This window comes from Canis lupus, chromosome 1 (genome assembly GCF_048164855.1).
Source record: "Canis lupus baileyi chromosome 1, mCanLup2.hap1, whole genome shotgun sequence".
In the NCBI taxonomy this organism is placed as follows: Eukaryota; Metazoa; Chordata; class Mammalia; order Carnivora; family Canidae; genus Canis; species Canis lupus.
The window spans coordinates 113,471,874-113,487,578 of record NC_132838.1 but is presented as its reverse complement, the minus strand read 5'-3'; the positions used below and the strand labels follow the sequence as shown (position 1 = coordinate 113,487,578).

The window sequence follows — 15,705 nt, the reverse complement described above, 5'->3', positions numbered from 1 at the left end:
TCTCCACCCAGTCCCCCAGCTCTGTCACTCTTGTGCCAGGCTCAGCCTGCCCTATTTTTTAAAAAAATGTATATTTTATTTAAATTCAATTTGCCGTGCTCGCTTCGGCAGCACATATACTAAAATTGGAACGATACAGAGAAGATTAGCATGGCCCCTGCGCAAGGATGACACGCAAATTCGTGAAGCGTTCCATATTTAAAAAAAAAAAAATAAATTCAATTTGCCAACATATATAACACGCAGGGTTCATCTCATTACGTGCCCCCTTTAGTGCCCGTCACCCAGTCACCCCATCCCCCCCACCTCCCCTTCTGCAACTTTGTGTTTCCTAGAGTTAGAAGTCTCTCGTGGTTTGTCTTCCTCTTTAATTTTTCCCCATTTTTTCCCCCTTAAGGTCCCTTTCACCATTTCTTATATTCCACATATGAGTGAAACTGTATACTAATTGTCTTTCTCCAATTGACTTATTTCATTCTGCAGAACACCCTCCAGTTCCGGCCACCTTGAAGTAAATGGTAGGTATTCATCCTTTCTGATTCAGTCTGCCCCATTTGGCGTCGTTGTTGCACTAGTATCTCCATGTCAATACACCTGACCAACAGGTGCACCCTACTGAGCCTTTGGGTCCTTTGCATCCATCATCCTTGGCCTGTAGGTGTGCATTTATGAATCCCCTGGCCACCTTCGGGCCTGTGACACCCTGAATGCTGTACTCTATACTTTTGATTCCTAAACACATTCCTCACTTCCAGTTACACTTCAGAAACACTCCTGTGCCCTGTGTTCGTGATTCCTGGTGGCTCTTGCCTGAGCCCTTGTCACTTTCATGCCCCTGCCCTTGGAACCGTGTATGCTGTACCCGTAAAGTGCTCAGGAAGGCGGCCCACCCTCCTGCAGGCCCCTGCCTGGCCGGATCCAGCCTTCCGCCAGGTGCCTGGCACAGGGCCCAGACCTGGGAAGAGGGTAGGGGCTGCACAGCTTCTAGGGAATGGCCTTGTCCCTGGGAGTGTCTCTCAGGGTCTCTATCTTTATTTCATCTTTCAGTGTCTTCCTCTGTGTTTCTTTGTTCATTTCTCTCTCTCTGTCTCTTTTTAAAAATATTTTATTTATTTATTCATGAGAGACACACAGAGAGGCAGAGACATAGGCAGAGGGAGAAGCAGGCGCCACGCAGGAAGCCCGATGTAGGACTCAATCCCAGGACCCCAGGATCATGCCCTGAGTCAAAGGCAAACACGCAATCTTTGAGCCACCCAGGCGTCCCCCCCACTTTTTTGTTAAGATTTGTATTTATTTACTTGACAGCGCAGGCTGGCAGAGGGGCAGAGGGAGTGGGAGAAATAGACTGCCTGCTGAGCGGAGAGCCTGACGGGCTTGATCCCAGGATCCTGGGATCATGACTTGAGCCGAAGGCAGATGCTCAAACAACTGAGCCACCCAGGAGTCCCTAGTTGTTTTTTAAAAAATGATTCATGTATTTATTTGAGAGGGAGAAAAAGTACGTGCCTGTGAGCAAGGGGATGGGGAGAAGGAGGTGCAGAGGGAAGAGGGGGAAGCAGAGGCACCCCCACCCCCCACCCCCAGCTGAGCAGGGAGCACCCAGCAGGGCTCGATCCCAGGACCTCAACATCATGACCTGAGCTGAAGGTAGACACTTAACAGACTGAACCACCCAGGCGCCCCTGTCTCTCCCTTCTTGTCAGTGCCTCCTTGTCTCTCTATCTCACTCCCAGTTTTTAGTCTTCGGGATCTCTCCTGTCTCTCTCCTTTTTTTTTTTTTTTTTTTTTTGTACTTCCATGTATTCCCGTTTGCTGTCTCTTCATTGTTCTTCCTCGGGCCCTCTGAATCTCTCCCTCTCTCTCTCCACCCCTGCAGCCCTGCAATGGCCCCGGGAACAGACTCTGGTTGGCCTGTGGTGGGAACAGCATGGGGATTAAGGAGCCAACGCCTGGCGTGGGGACCGCCTATAAGTCTCAGCAGAGCATGTCCCAGCTTCTGGATGGCCTGGGGGAGACCCTGTTTAGGGCAGGATCACGCAGGCCGCCTCCGCCCATGGCTGGGAGGCCACCACTGCTCTGCCTGACTCTGGCTCCATAGAACTTAAGACGCCTATTCGTCTATTCACCTGTTTGTTGAGAAAAGCTGTCAGCAGGATGTCAGGCTGACAAGCCCAGCCCCAGGTTGGGAGGCCCTGTGCCTGGGACTGCTTTCCGCACCCCAAAGGGAGTGCGAGACAAAGGAATAGTCTTCCATCTTCTAGTGCCTTACTTCTCTCCATTCATCGTTCTTCCTCTTTGGCCTTCTCTGGCCATTTCTGTTTCTTTCTTTGTCTCTCCTTTCTCTTTTGTCTCCCCATTTCTCTGTCCCTGTACCCCTTTGCTTTCCTCTGCGCCTCTGACTTGTGAGGTGGACGGGGGCAGTGTCGGAGTCTGCATTCTGTTCCCAACCTTGCCCTGCTCCCCCTGCCCTGCTCCTGGCTGGCTCTTGGCCAAGTCCTTTCAGCCCTCTGAGTTTCTAAACGTGTGTAATGCTGCTTTGTCTTATAGGGAGCTTTATTCTTTTTTAATTTCTATTTTTCTAATTTTATGTATTTATTCATGAGAGACACAGGCAGAGACATAGGCTGAGGGAGAAGCAGACTCGCCATGGGAGCCCAATATGGAACTTGATCCCAGGACTGTGGGATCATGATCTGAGCCAAAGGCAGACACCCAGCCAGAGCCATCCAGGTGTTCCTTATAAGGAGCTTTAAATGGGGGGTGTTTGGAGTGAATGGGAAGCGCTGTGCATTAGTGTTATTTCTCAGTCTCTGTGGCTGTCTCCCAGCTGTCACATTCTCTCTGCTTCCATCTCCATCTTTGCACAGCACCCTGCGTCTATTGCAGACCTATTCTGTCTACCTCTGGGCTTTTTCTCTGCTTCTCTGTCATCAGGCCCTCACAGCCCTTACCCCAGGAAACAATGTCCCCCAATTTCTAGCCACTCTAGAGGTTGGGAGTAAGACTGATCAGTACAGTGACTCCTTTCTCTGCAGCCAGACATCCCTTCTCCTGATCCGGGGTGTGTGTGTGTGTCCTCCTCCCTGTCATTCAGCCCAGGCAGGTTTGAATCTTTTTTTTTTTATTTTTTAAAATATTTTATTTATTCATGAGAGACACAGAAAACAGAGGCAGAGACACAAGCAGAGGGAGAAGCAGGCTCCATGCAGGGACCCCGATGTGGGACTTGATCCCGGGACCCCTGGACCACGACCTGAGCCGAAGGCAGACGCTCAACCACTGAGCCGCCCAGGCGTCCTAGGTTTGAATCTTTTATAAAGACACTTTATTAGAAAATGATACAAATAGCCCCCCCCCCCAAAGGGCGCCCAGTAGAACGAGGCAAGCTCTCCTCCTTTCCCCTTGCGTTTCTCCGCTTCTGGGGGCGCAGAGCAGGTCAAGATGGGGGATGGAGCATGACGGGGGGCGGCAGGCACGGGTGCGGGGAAGCGGTGTGTGCGCGAGAGGGGCGGGGGCACAGGGTAACGGGCCGGGGGACCCAGCGCCGCACAAGGCGGGCCTCCCCGGGAAGGGCGGCGGGGGTCAGCGCGTGCGCAGGCGCAGCTGGAAAGGCCGCGGGAGGTTGCCGAGCCCGGAGCTGAGCGGCGTCAGGTCGATGTCCTCGGGCGCCCCCAGCGGCTGCAGCGAGAAGCTCTGCAGGATGGCGGTGAGGTAGAGGAAGAGCTCCATGCGCGCCAGCGACTCGCCCAGGCACAGCCGGCGACCTGCGGGGGCGTGGGAGGGTGCGGAGGAGCGGCCAGGTAAAGATGGGGTGAGCGGCTCCAGTCCCGGACTCTCGGAAAAAACTGATTGGGTCACAGAGCCACTCCTCTAAAGGTCTGGGAAAGATGCTTAAGTAAATCCCCCAAGGAGGGTCTGGCCCATACAAGGACAAGTTCATGGGTTCGAATTGCAGCTCTGTCGTTACTAGTTCTGTGATCTTGGGCAAGCCAGTTTCCGAGTATTTAAAATGGGGATGGGGACGCCTGGGTGGCTCAGCGGTTGAGCGTCTGCCTTTGGCTCAGGGCGTGATCTTGGAGACCCAGGCTCGAGTCCCACATTCGGGCTCCCTGCATGGAGCCTGCTTCTTCCTCTGCCTGTGTCTCTGCCTCTCTATCTCTCTCTGTGTGACTATCATGAATAAATAAATAAATGACATCTTAAAAATAAAAATAAGATGGGGATGATGGGCAGCCTGGGTGGTTCAGCGGTTTAGCGCCACCTTCAGCCCAGAGTGTGATCCTGGAGACCTGGGATCGAGTCCCACGTTGGGCTCCCTACATGGAGCCTGCTTCTCCCTCTGCCTCTCTCTCTTTCTGTGTCTCTCATGAACAAATGAAATCTTTTTTTTTTTTTTAAAGATTTTGTTTATTCATGAGAGACACAGGGAAAGAGAGAGGCAGAGACACAGGCAGAGAGAGAAGCAGGCTCCATGCAGGGAGCCCTACGTGGGACTCGATCCCAGGTCGCCAGGATCAGGCCCCGGGCTGAAGGCGGCGCTAAACCACTGAGCCACCCGGGCTGCCCCACAAATAAAATCTTTTTAAAAAAATAAAATGGGGATGATGAAAAATAAAATTTAAAAAATGGAGATGATAGTAGTGCCTTAGTAATTGTGAATGGTACATACAGGTAAAGAAATGAGAATATGATGCTATGTAGGTCATACTGCGTGTCATATGTTAGTCTAGGCACTATATTGATAGTCATTAATTTAATCCTAATTCCAAGAGGTGGGCCTTATCATTCTCCATTTTATAGATGTGGAAGTTGAGGCTCATAGAGGTGAAGTAACATATTCAAGGCCGTTATAGCTAGGAGATGACAGAGCTAGGGTCTGGCTGGAAAACCCAAACTCTTAGCCACTAATAGCTCTAATAGCTCTTCTTAAAAGTAGCGCCTGGAGCACAGTAGGCAGTAAGGTAAGTGGCTTATTATCTCCCCACCCCACCCCCACCTCCCGCCTTTTAAAATTTCTGCCCCTGGGTTAAACAGGAACGATTTTTTTTTTTCCCAGCGGGATCAAGACCACAGGCATGGAAAACTAGAACTGCTCACCTGCGCCACCCAGTGGGGAGACTGATGGTGACCACTTCCAAGTTGAATTTTTCTTTTTTCCAATTTGAATTAACATCCTGCCTCCCCACCTCCCTCCATAAGGATTTTAGCCATTATCTATCAGTCTATATAGGAGCAGAGATGAGAGGGAGAACAAATGTCTCCGCACACCCAAAGCTGAGGATTCGGTGGGATGAAGAAGCGAGAGGGTTTGGACAGTGGAATTAGGACTGAGGAATGCAGATAGGAATGGGGCCCCAAAGACCCTGACTTGTCGCCATGGCTCTCACCAGCTGAGAAAGGCATGAAGGCTGGGCTCTTCTTGAAAGACTGATTGGCATCCAGAAAATGCTCGGGGTTGAATTCCTGGGGCGTCAGGAACTGGTTGGGGTCATAGTGGACTGTGTTAAGAAGGGTGATGATATCTGTGCCCTGTGTGGGTGGGGAGGCAGGATCAGTACGGTAGAAGATCTAGGAGATTCTCAAGCTGAAATCTCCACCCCACAGGGCTGGAGGTCCCAGGGACTTGATAATGAATGGGGCGTGGAGCATAGGACTCCAGCGGGGATTCAGGAAACGTGTGTCCCTGTCTGGGGTCCCAAGTGATGGGTGCTGGAAGCTGTGTTGACAGGGATGGGAGCTACCTCTCTTGTCAGAGCAGATTTGGGGTTTCTGGGAATAGGGAGTGTTCTTTCAGAACAGTGTTTAGGCACAGGGGTTCCCCAGGATGAAGTCTTGGGGATGCTGGAGAGAGAACCTGGGAAGTGGAACTGTCATGAGGAAGGGGTCTGGGGTTCAGGTCAGGATCTAGTCCATTATAGTACTGAATAGGGTCCTGGGAAGGGGCTGCGGTTCTGGATTTAAGAGCCTCAGATGTTTGTTGCTAGGGGCTTGGGATGCCGATCACTAAGGCCCGGGGTACTGATTGCTAGGGCCGGGGATCCTCCTTGCTAGAGACGCGCATGCCATTCGCCAGTCTGGGATGCCTCTTCCTAGTGCCCCAGACGTCCGTTGCCAGGTGCCCAGCACACCTTGGGTAGCAGGAAGCCGCGAAAGGGTGTGTCCCGAATGACGCGGTGCGGCAAGTTCATGGGGATGACGTCGGCGAAGCGCTGCACCTCGTGGATCACCGCATCCGTGTAAGGCATGGCCGCTCGGTCCTCCAGCGCCGGCAGCCGCGCGCGTCCCACCACGCGGTCGATCTCCTCCTGGACGCGGGCTGCAGGTGGAGGAGGGACGGGGCAGCGCAGTCAAGGGCACCCAAGGGCTCGACTGGGCTGGGGAGAGGCATGTGTGGGCGGGGGTCCAGCCAGCGCTTCCCAGTAGGGGCGCCGCCGCTGAGATGCCCGTGATGGTTAGCGGAAGCCTCGAAGGGAAGGGTTGGTTTGAGAGACGTAGGTGAGGGCGAAAATTTGGTTGGTGCAAGGGCTCCTAGGGGCAGGTTGTGCTGGGGGTGGGGGGCCTAGGGGCTGCCTGGTGTCAGGTCCCGGATGGGGCTGCGGGGGAAGCTGAAGGACCAGGTGGGATGGAGGGTGGGTCGAGTGCGTGGGCTTGCGAAAGCCCCGGGAGACTGGGGGTGATGCAGGCGGCGTGAACTCCGATAGACCGTGCCGAAGGCCAGGGTTCCACGATCCGCCCACAGGCTGGGTTTGGGGAGCTGGGGTCCCAGACCATGCTGTGTGGGCGGTGGTCAGGCTGACGGTTCCTGGCTGGCCCTGCGGCGGAGGCTCGGGCCCAGGCTCCAGCCGACTGTGAGATCGGGGCTCGAGGCTGGATGCGTGCTGTGTGGACCCGGTCAGAGGTGGGCCGCAAAGCAAGACCACGAGGGCGGGGTGCGGGTTCCCCCAGGCTGTGCGGGCCACGGGGCGGGGGGGGGGATGGGGTCGGCCTTCGTGTGGGCTTGGGAGTTTGGCTGGGGGTCTCAGGCTACCCAGGAGGCCTGGGCTAAGTGGCATGCGGGGCGGGGCCGTGCTCTTTGGTTGTGGGCAGGGCTTAGAGGTAGGTGAGTGCCAAGCAGGTGTGCCCCGCGGCGCTGGGTGCAGGATCTCCGGGTCAGGCTTGGGGCGCGCGCACCTTGCACTTTCGGGTACTTCATGAGCACAAGGAAGGCGTGGCGCAGCGTGGTGCCCACGGTCTCGGTGCCACCGAAGATCAGGTTATGCGTGGTCATCAGCAGGGTATCCATGTGGAAGTGGCTGTGCGGGTCCTGCTTCTCCTGCGGGGGGAGAGGAGTGGGGATCTGAGCCCTGAGAGATCCCGCCCGGATGCTGACCCCAGGCTCGGAGTCTGTGCGACCCGCTTTCCACAGCCCTGCACGACACCTGCTGGGTCTCACTTCAGTCCCTCCTTGGTTTAACTTTCTTTCCTCGGGGAGGCTGGGGAGCGCGGAAGGGCTGGGTAGAGACACTCTTAGCCGCAAGGCCCACAATTAACAGATCCTTAAGGACTTCTTAATGAGCTGTTAATTGGCAGTGGCCCCCAGTGGCTCCGGGGCTCCATCCCGGCAGAGCTAAGTGTTTCAACTTCACTCCCCAAGATGCAGGGAGATCATTCTCAAACCTGCTCAGCTCGGGATCCGCGTTGGTTTGAGGCGGGGGCAGCAGGTCAGACCAGAGACGACACTTCCAGGCCAGGCTTACTTGTGCCATTTTGTTGAGGAAACAATCAATGAAGTCCCGGGGACAGCGGGGATCGAGGGAGTCCTGGTGGTCGCGGACGCTGCGGGCGATGAGGTCTTTCATGCACCCAAAGTTCTGGAAAAGGCGCCGGTGTGGCCCAGGTATCCAGTCCAGGAGGCTCGGAAAGATGTTGTACAACTGGGGATGAAGGAGAGTGGGAGGGGTTTGGGGGATCAGGCAAGGGGTGTGTGTGCGTGTGGCTGCCAGTGAGGTCAGGTGGAGCAGGTAGGCACGGGCGGGATCTTGTGGGTCAGCTGGGTTCCGGAGAGACCGAGGTGGGACGCGGGCTCTGGGCGTCTACGGCAACGTGGTGGGGAGACCGAGCTTGGCAGGACCCGGTGGTGCGGCGCGGGGGGCGGAGCCAGACGGGAAGGGGCGGGGCCAGACAGTCCATCACATCGTCTCCCAGCCCCTGTTTCCTCTTTCCCAGGACAAGATGAACCCCAACCCCCAACTCCGTCCCGCCAGAGCTAGGCCTCCTGACCTCTCCCCAGGGGCCGCTCATGATTTGGAAGTTGTCATTAATGAGGCGGATAATGGTGAGCAGACGCTCATCATCGTAGTCAAAGCGGCTGCCGAAGATCACCGAGCAGATGATGTTGGACACGGAGCGGCTGAGCACAAACGTGGGGTCGAAGGGCTTGCCTGAGAGCGAGGGGCAGAGTGGGTCAGAGGGTGCATTGGGCAACACACCAGACCCCGTGCGGCAACAGCGCTAGAGGGCACAACACCCTGCCCAACAATGACAGTGTGACTTGCAGCACAGATGGTCACGGCCATCTAACATCTAACACCCCAGGTGCTACTGCATGTTAGATGTACTTGGCAACACGCCAGGCAGGACAGAACCCACAACATCCTGTCCTGGTGGACAACACCACTGAACAACAGAACAGACTGTTCTTTACTGTAGGACACACAGCACACACCAAACAATGTGCACGCAACATACAACACAATATAATATCCCATCAGCGCCTGATAACACTACAACCTCACCCAGTAATGGCACAGCAACACAACATCTAACACCCAATGATCTGAAGACTGAACAGACCACAGAAAATAACAAGTTAGCCATTATAACGACAGCTTGGGCCAGGAAACTGAGTCTGGAATTAGAGAGACGTAGTTTGGATTTTGGCTTGGCCTCTCAGTCTCACTGTGGACCTGATGAACTGACTTCCCTTCTCTGAGCCTCATTTTTCCTGTCTGTAAAGTGGGCTTGATGACAGTCTTCTCGTGGAGCTGTTATAAGGCGTCAGGGAAAGTGTGGCTGGCTCGGATACCTGGGTGGCTTAGTGGTTGAGCATCTGCCTTCGGCTCAGGTGGTGGTGATCCCAGGGTCCTGGGATCGAGTCCTGCATCAGGCTCCCCATGGGGAGCCTGCTTCTCCCTCTGCCTGCCTCTGCCTCTCTGTGTCTCTCACGAATAAATAAATAAAATCTTTTTTTTTAATAAAATATTTTAAAAAGAGAGAGAGAAAAGAAAGAAAAGAAAAGAAAAGAAAGAAAGAAAGAAAGAAAGAAAGAAAGAAAGAAAGAAAGAAAGAAAAAGAAAGAAAGAAAAAGAAAGTAGCTGGCTAAGGGCCTGGCTCATCCAGAGCCTGTATAAATCAGGGTGGTGTGGTAGACTGAATAATGGCCCCCCCCCCAATATCCTTGTCCTCAACTCCAAGGACCTGTGAACACGTGATTAAGTTAAGGATTTTGAGATGGGGAAATTATTATTCGAGTGGGCCTAATGTAATCACAAGGGAGGCAGAAGGGTCTGAGTAACGAAAGGTGATGTGATGGAGAGAAGGAGAGAAGAGAGGGAGAGATTTTGGAAGATGCTATGTTGCTGGCTTTGAAGATGGAGGAAGGGACCACGAGGCAGGGATGCAGAGAGCCTCTTAGAGCCTGGAAAAAGCAAGGAAATGGATTCTCCCCTAGATCTTCCAGAAGGAGCCAGCCCTACCAACCATTTTAGTTTTATGGACTTCTAGAACTATATGAGAATAAATCTGTGTTGCTTTAAGTCAGTAAGTTTGTAGCTTTTTTTTTAAAAATAGCAGTCATTGGAAACTAACTTAGGCAGTCATTATTCCTTTATTTATTTATTATTTTAAGATTTTATTTATTTATTCATGAGAGACCCAGAGAGGGAGAGATTGAGAGGCAGAGACACAGGCAAAGGGAGAAGCAAGCTCCATGCAGGGAGCCCAACGTGGGACTCGATCCCGGGTCTCCAGGATCAGGCCCTGGGCTGAAGGCAGCGCTAAACCACTGAGCCACCTGGGCTGCCCTATTCCTTTATTTATATTGTATCATTTAATCCTGCAGCATCACTGGCCACATTTTCTCCCCCACCCTCCCAAAGCCAGCAAGATTTGGAGATCAGGGTAGAGAGCTGTTTACCTCTCTGCTTCAGTTTCTTCTCCTGTAAATTGGGGTTTATAAGAGGATCTCCTTCTTAGGTTTGGGTGATTGTTCAAGGAGGTAGTATGCACAAAGTCCTTAGAACAATGCTGGCATATGGTAGGCACCATGTAAGTGTTGGCTATTTTCATTTTTTTAAGTAAGCTCCAAGCCCAGCATGGAGCCCAATGTGGGGCTTGAGCTCATGACCCTGAGATCAAGATCTGAGCTGAGGTCAAGAGTTGGATGCTTAATCAAGTGGGCCTCAGGTTCATTGCTTGTAATAACTTCCCAGGATTTTGGGGGGAGGTGACATGTGTTCATACATATGAAGAGTTTAGTATAGTGCCTGGTATCTAGGAAGCACTCAGTAAATGGGCATTAGTGTGTTGAGGGTGGACCTTAGTGTCAGTAAGACACAGGTTTAAATCTTGGCTCCTCCACTGGCTAGTTTTATTATTTCAAGCCAGTTAGTTGACCTCTCTGTGCCTCAGTTTCCTTATCTGGAAAAAGGATCGCTCAGAGGCTTTAGGGGGTTATGCATGTAAGTGTGCTTAACACAGGGCCCCACAAGTGTGCATTCTCAAGAGTGTCATCATCATCATCATCACCACCACCCACCACAATGATACACACTGCATTCAAAATACCACACAGAGGGGGCACCTGAGTGGCTCAGTGGGTTAACTGGTGGACTCTGGGTTTCCACTCAGGTCAGGTCATGATCTCAGGGTAGTGAGATCGAGCCGCGGGGTAGATTGCCACACTCAATAGGGAGTCCGTTTGAAGATTCTCTCCCTTTGCACCTCCCTGCCCACTCTCCCCCCACCCTCTTCATGATAAATAAATCTTTAAACCAGAATACTTTGCAGAGACAGCACAGCAGAGCGGCTACCATATAACCTATCCTGTCGCTATACATCAAGGAACACAGCACCTGAAACCGATCCACCTGCAGGGGTCACCACTCTTATTGCGCGCCAAGTGAGGAGCCTCCAGGAGTTTTGAGTTCATGCCTACGCTATCTGGCAGTCCTGACCACTGAGGAGGATGGATGTGAGTTAGGGGTATCCTACTATGTTCGGGGACCCCAACCTTCAGTTTTCCTTAGCTCTGCCAGCAGGAAGCTGCCTTCCTCCAGGATCCGCTCCTCAATGCTTCTCTTCCCCATCCCGAAGTTCCTCAGAATCTGGACGGAGAACCTCCTCAGGACTTTCCACCGGTCCCCGTTGGAGAAGGCGATCCCTGGGGAGAAAGGGAGGGGCCAACTCAACTGATGACTTGTCCCCAAGACTACTGCCATCCGAGTCTCCTTTCCTGGTGACTGCTGGGAGAGAGGCTGAGAATTTGGAATCAACCCCCTATGTCCACCCTGGGAAGTCCTACCTAACCCTCCAGCCTGGGTCAAGTGCCACCTCTGAGCTTCCAGAGGGTCCTGGGCTTCCTCACCATGGTCCTGATCACTCTGCCTCTGTTTCCTTCATCACAGACCTGATCTTTCTGAACTATCACCATCTAGCCATGGGGCTATCTCCTTCCATAAGCTGTGAAGGTGGGGGTGAGAATGGAGGGAGGAAGGGGGTGTCTTGGTCATCACTGTGTCCCTAGCATTGTCCACAGTGTAGGGCTTACCACACTGGAGGTGCTGGTGGTGATTGCTTAAAAATTAATGAAAGCACAAATAAGGGAGAAAAACAAGGGAAATAAACACTGAGGCATTGGGACCTCATTCAGGAACAAGACAGATCCTCTTCGCTTCTTTCCCTGGACTCAGGGTCTTTGCACAGGCTGGTCCTTCTTCCAGAACACTCTTCACTCTTTGCTCCTGACTAGTGATCTTCATCTTTTAGGTCTCAACTTAGAGGTCCCTTTCTCCAGAAGGCTCTTGCTGGCTCTCCCTCCCTGGCTGGCTCAGGTGCTTCCTCTGGGCTCCCACAGTTCCCCTGGCATCCCGCATTCCACTGTATGTGCCATAGTCTGGCGGTGGGGCTAACAGTAGGATAAGGTCTCTGATGTGTTTGTTTCTGATTGTCCTGGAGCAAGCAGAGAACTAGATGCTAAAGAAGAAAAAACCTCAGTGATTGTCTTGGATTGCCTGTATTATCTCATTGATTTGTAACAACTTTCTCATGCTAGCGGACTCAGGGTCAGAGAGGGGAAGCCACTTATCCAAAGCTACACAACCAGTAAGCAGCAGAACCCTGTTGTTTCTTATCCTCTGTGGTATGTATTGAATTAGATGGTAGTTATTTTTAGTAACAGGTAACATATGTATCCAGATGTCCTCTGTGTGAAAGTAGCAAGGTGACTTTCTCAAATGCTCTGTGTCCACCTCCTTGCATTTGGTGTACCTGGACAGGTGAGGTCATAAGGTCAAGTCCAGGAAGGGGACATGAAGGTGGAAAGTGTATTCAATACACAATAGGTGGATTTTTGTTTTTAACCAGAGCTCTTTACTTCCAAATCCTGGAGCAGCTGGGACCCATCTAGTGAAGGGGACGGGGGAGCCCTAGGTCTTCTTTAGGGGGAGAAGAATAGTCCAAGGTACAAGTCTCCAGGATCTCCTTTCCAATCAGAGAAACGTTCTGTCAACTTACTCTTTCTTTATCTCCTTTGTCATTTATTGGTCCCTGTCACATGGCTTTCTTTGAATAAAAGATTAATGTTAAAAAAAGAAAGAGGGGATCCCTGGGTGGCTCAGCTCAGTTTAGTGCCTGCCTTTGGCCCAGGGCGTGATCCTGGAGTCTCAGGATCAGGTCCCACATCGGGCTCCCTGCATGGAGCCTGCTTCTCCCTCTGCCTGTGTCTCTGCCTCTCTCTCTCTCTCTCTCTCTCTCTTTCTTTCTCTCTCTCTGTCTCTCATGAGTAAATAAATAAAGAAAACCCACAAGACAAGGTGATTTCCAAACCTAAGGAGGACAGGATATTGAGATAGAAGAGGTTTGGGGTTGATATGAGTTGCTGGATGGGTGGATCTGGGTTTGGATCAGGAAAGGGGTGACAATGGGGGATGAGAGGTGATTATGGGACTCATGATAAACTGAGTGAGGTTGCTGATGGGAATGGAGTTGTGTAGATTGGGAAGCAATGGTAGATGGGGTGGAGATAGAGCTTGGGCTTGGGTAGATATGTGCCAGGGTTGGTTTTGGTGATGGTAGTTTGGGGTTGAAAATGCAACTGGGAACTGAAAACTTCAATAGGTGATGAAGATAGAATATAGGGCTGCAGAGAAAAGTGATGGTGGAGTTCAGTTTGAAGGGTTAGGATGGGATTGATAACAGATTTTAATGTGGGTACTGGGAGAGGGTTCATAATGGGAATGGAGGGAGGGAGATGAATCAGTGTTGCAGATAAAGATGAAATTGAAGATGGAATGGGGAACATGGAGGTAGGGTTGATGAGGACCGGGTTGAGGTGGGCAACGTGGGCTGGGCCAGATAATTTGGCCACTTGACTGAGATGGAAATTTGATCATGTGGTTAGGCTGGAGGTAGGGATTGGAATGAGAATGGGATTGGAGTTGGATGGGGATGGGGATGGGGATTGATATAGAAGTGCATTTCAGGGACGCCTGGGTGGCTCAGCATTTGGGTGGTTGCTTTTGGCTCAGGTTGTGATCCCGGGATCCGGGATTGAGTCCTGCATTGGGCTCCCCACAGGGAGCCGGCTTCTCCCTCTGCCTGTGTCTCTGCCTCTCTCATGAATAAACAAATAAATCTTAAAAAAAAAAAAAAAAGAAGAAGAAGTGCATTTCAAGATGGTGGTGGGATGTGGGGATGGAGAAGGTGGAACAGACAGACTCTAGACTAGCGCTGTCTGGCTCCACCCAGCTGGTGTCATCGGTGAGACCAATAGCCCTGAGTATCACTAAAATTGGGAGGACATTCTCCTACCCTTGTCCCTTCCCTCAGTGTAGAATGAGTTGGGGTGGAGAAGATGGGGAGCAGGCTTACCATTGCCCTTAGTGAAGTTGAAAAAGACAGGGTAGTCACCACGGCCACTAAAATCCTCCCCTTGGTCCACAAGGGCCTCCTTCACGGCTTGGTACCCACTGAGGACCACCACGCGTCTCGGCCCCAGGTGCACTGTGTACACTGAGCCATACTCCTTGCTCAGCTGGGGGTAGGAAGACAGACGTCACAGGGGTGTTTGGGGCCCTGAGACCCCTCCCCCAGTTCCTCCCTCCTCTTCCAAGCCTAGATCCTTGCACCTTGGTGAGAGAGGTCAGCATGTCTTGGGAGCGAAGCTGCAGCAGGTTTCCCAGGAATGGGAGGGGTCTGGGGCCTGGGGGCAGCTGGCTCTTGCCCCTTGAATTGAGGATCAGGAACAGAAAGGCGAGAGCCAGGAGCCCGAGCAAGATGGCTGTGCTCACACCATCCATGGTGAAAGCAGCTGCAGGTATCTGGGGGTGGGGCAGAAGAGGAGAGGGTAGGATTAGGGAGAGAGTGAGACCCCCTCACTCCACATCTTCTGGGACTTGCCTTCCCCAGGCCCTAGAAGTGATGGCAGGCAAAGAGAAGAAAGGAGGTAGAGAGAGGTAGGGATGGAGAAAGGCCAGGGGATGAGGGAAGGGAAGTGGGGAGGTGGGGAGGGAGAGAGGGAGCGCGCACAGAGACAATAGAGGTAGAGACAGTCAAAATACAGAGAGATTGACAGCAAGAGAGACAGCAACAGAACGGAGACAGACTGAGAGACAGAGCGAGACACATGGAGATAATGAGGGATACAGGGAAAACCAAGTGAGTTATCTGAGTATCTATAGATGTCTGCCAACCATCTAGCTATCTGCCTGCCTATCATCATCTATCATCTATCATGAGACCGAAACTTATGCAGAGACAGTGATAAGAGATATAGACACACAGGGGGCAGAGACAGACAAATGAAAACACAAAGCTAGAGAAAGAAGAGGGAGATAGAGAGACACACACTTCCCGGGAGACATAAAGACAGACACGGAAAGAGAAAGGACAGGAAAGAGAGACAGAGCTATACTGAGACTGAAGGGGAGAAAGTGACAGAAAAGGGAGATGCACAGATAGACAGACAGACAGGCACATGGAACATTAGACAGAGACGCACAGAGACAGAGAAAGAGGCAGAAGCAGAAGCGGAGGGAAAAGAATCGGAGTCCAGAGAGACATACCACCTGCTGGGTAAAGCACAGTCCCTGGAAGTGCCGGTGCTCAGCCCCGCTGAGAGCTCTAAAACGTGGCAGATGAACGAACAGAGAGCCAGGAAAAAACCCGGAAAGACAGGCCCAGAGACCTCGAGACCCCTCGGAAGAGGTGATAGGGAAGATCCCGGCCAGTCTTAGCGACAGAGATGAAGCCGGTGACCCCTCTCTTGAGAGCCATCCTCCTCTGTGACCTACACCAGGTCCTTTACCTGCTGAATTTTGGGGGGCAGCTGAGGTGTGATCTGCTCCAGATCTGTGCCCTGCAGCTCTGGGTATGCCTAGGGGGTGGGGGCTGCTCTTAAATCATCTCTGTCCACACCCCTTGTCCCCCGCCCCTAGGTTTTCCAGT

At 52.4% G+C, this 15,705-nt stretch overlaps 1 protein-coding gene, 1 long non-coding RNA gene and 1 other non-coding gene across 3 annotated transcripts in view; 2 read left to right on the top strand and 1 right to left on the bottom strand.

The window, feature by feature from the left end:
- The window catches only part of LOC140605117 (uncharacterized), a 15,368-nt gene extending 3,449 nt beyond the window's left edge, over positions 1–11,919 (top strand). The window contains exons 5-8 of the long non-coding RNA XR_012007859.1: positions 484–518; positions 4,404–6,325; positions 7,637–7,879; positions 8,209–11,919. This is a non-coding gene — a long non-coding RNA (uncharacterized lncRNA). The remainder of the gene's footprint in view (positions 1–483; positions 519–4,403; positions 6,326–7,636; positions 7,880–8,208) is intronic.
- LOC140609136 (U6 spliceosomal RNA) lies at positions 96–202 on the top strand. Its single transcript, XR_012011085.1, has one exon. It is a non-coding gene; the product is annotated as a U6 spliceosomal RNA (small nuclear RNA).
- LOC140605096 (cytochrome P450 2F5) lies at positions 2,904–15,705 on the bottom strand. The gene is made up of 10 exons (XM_072777142.1): positions 15,566–15,705; positions 14,388–14,579; positions 14,131–14,293; positions 11,273–11,422; positions 8,263–8,423; positions 7,740–7,916; positions 7,174–7,315; positions 6,132–6,319; positions 5,391–5,532; positions 2,904–3,767 (listed from the first exon to the last, which is right to left on the bottom strand). The coding sequence occupies exons 2-10, from the start codon at positions 14,556–14,558 to the stop codon at positions 3,586–3,588; spliced, it is 1,476 nt and encodes a 491-aa protein (XP_072633243.1). The 5' UTR covers positions 14,559–14,579; positions 15,566–15,705; the 3' UTR covers positions 2,904–3,585.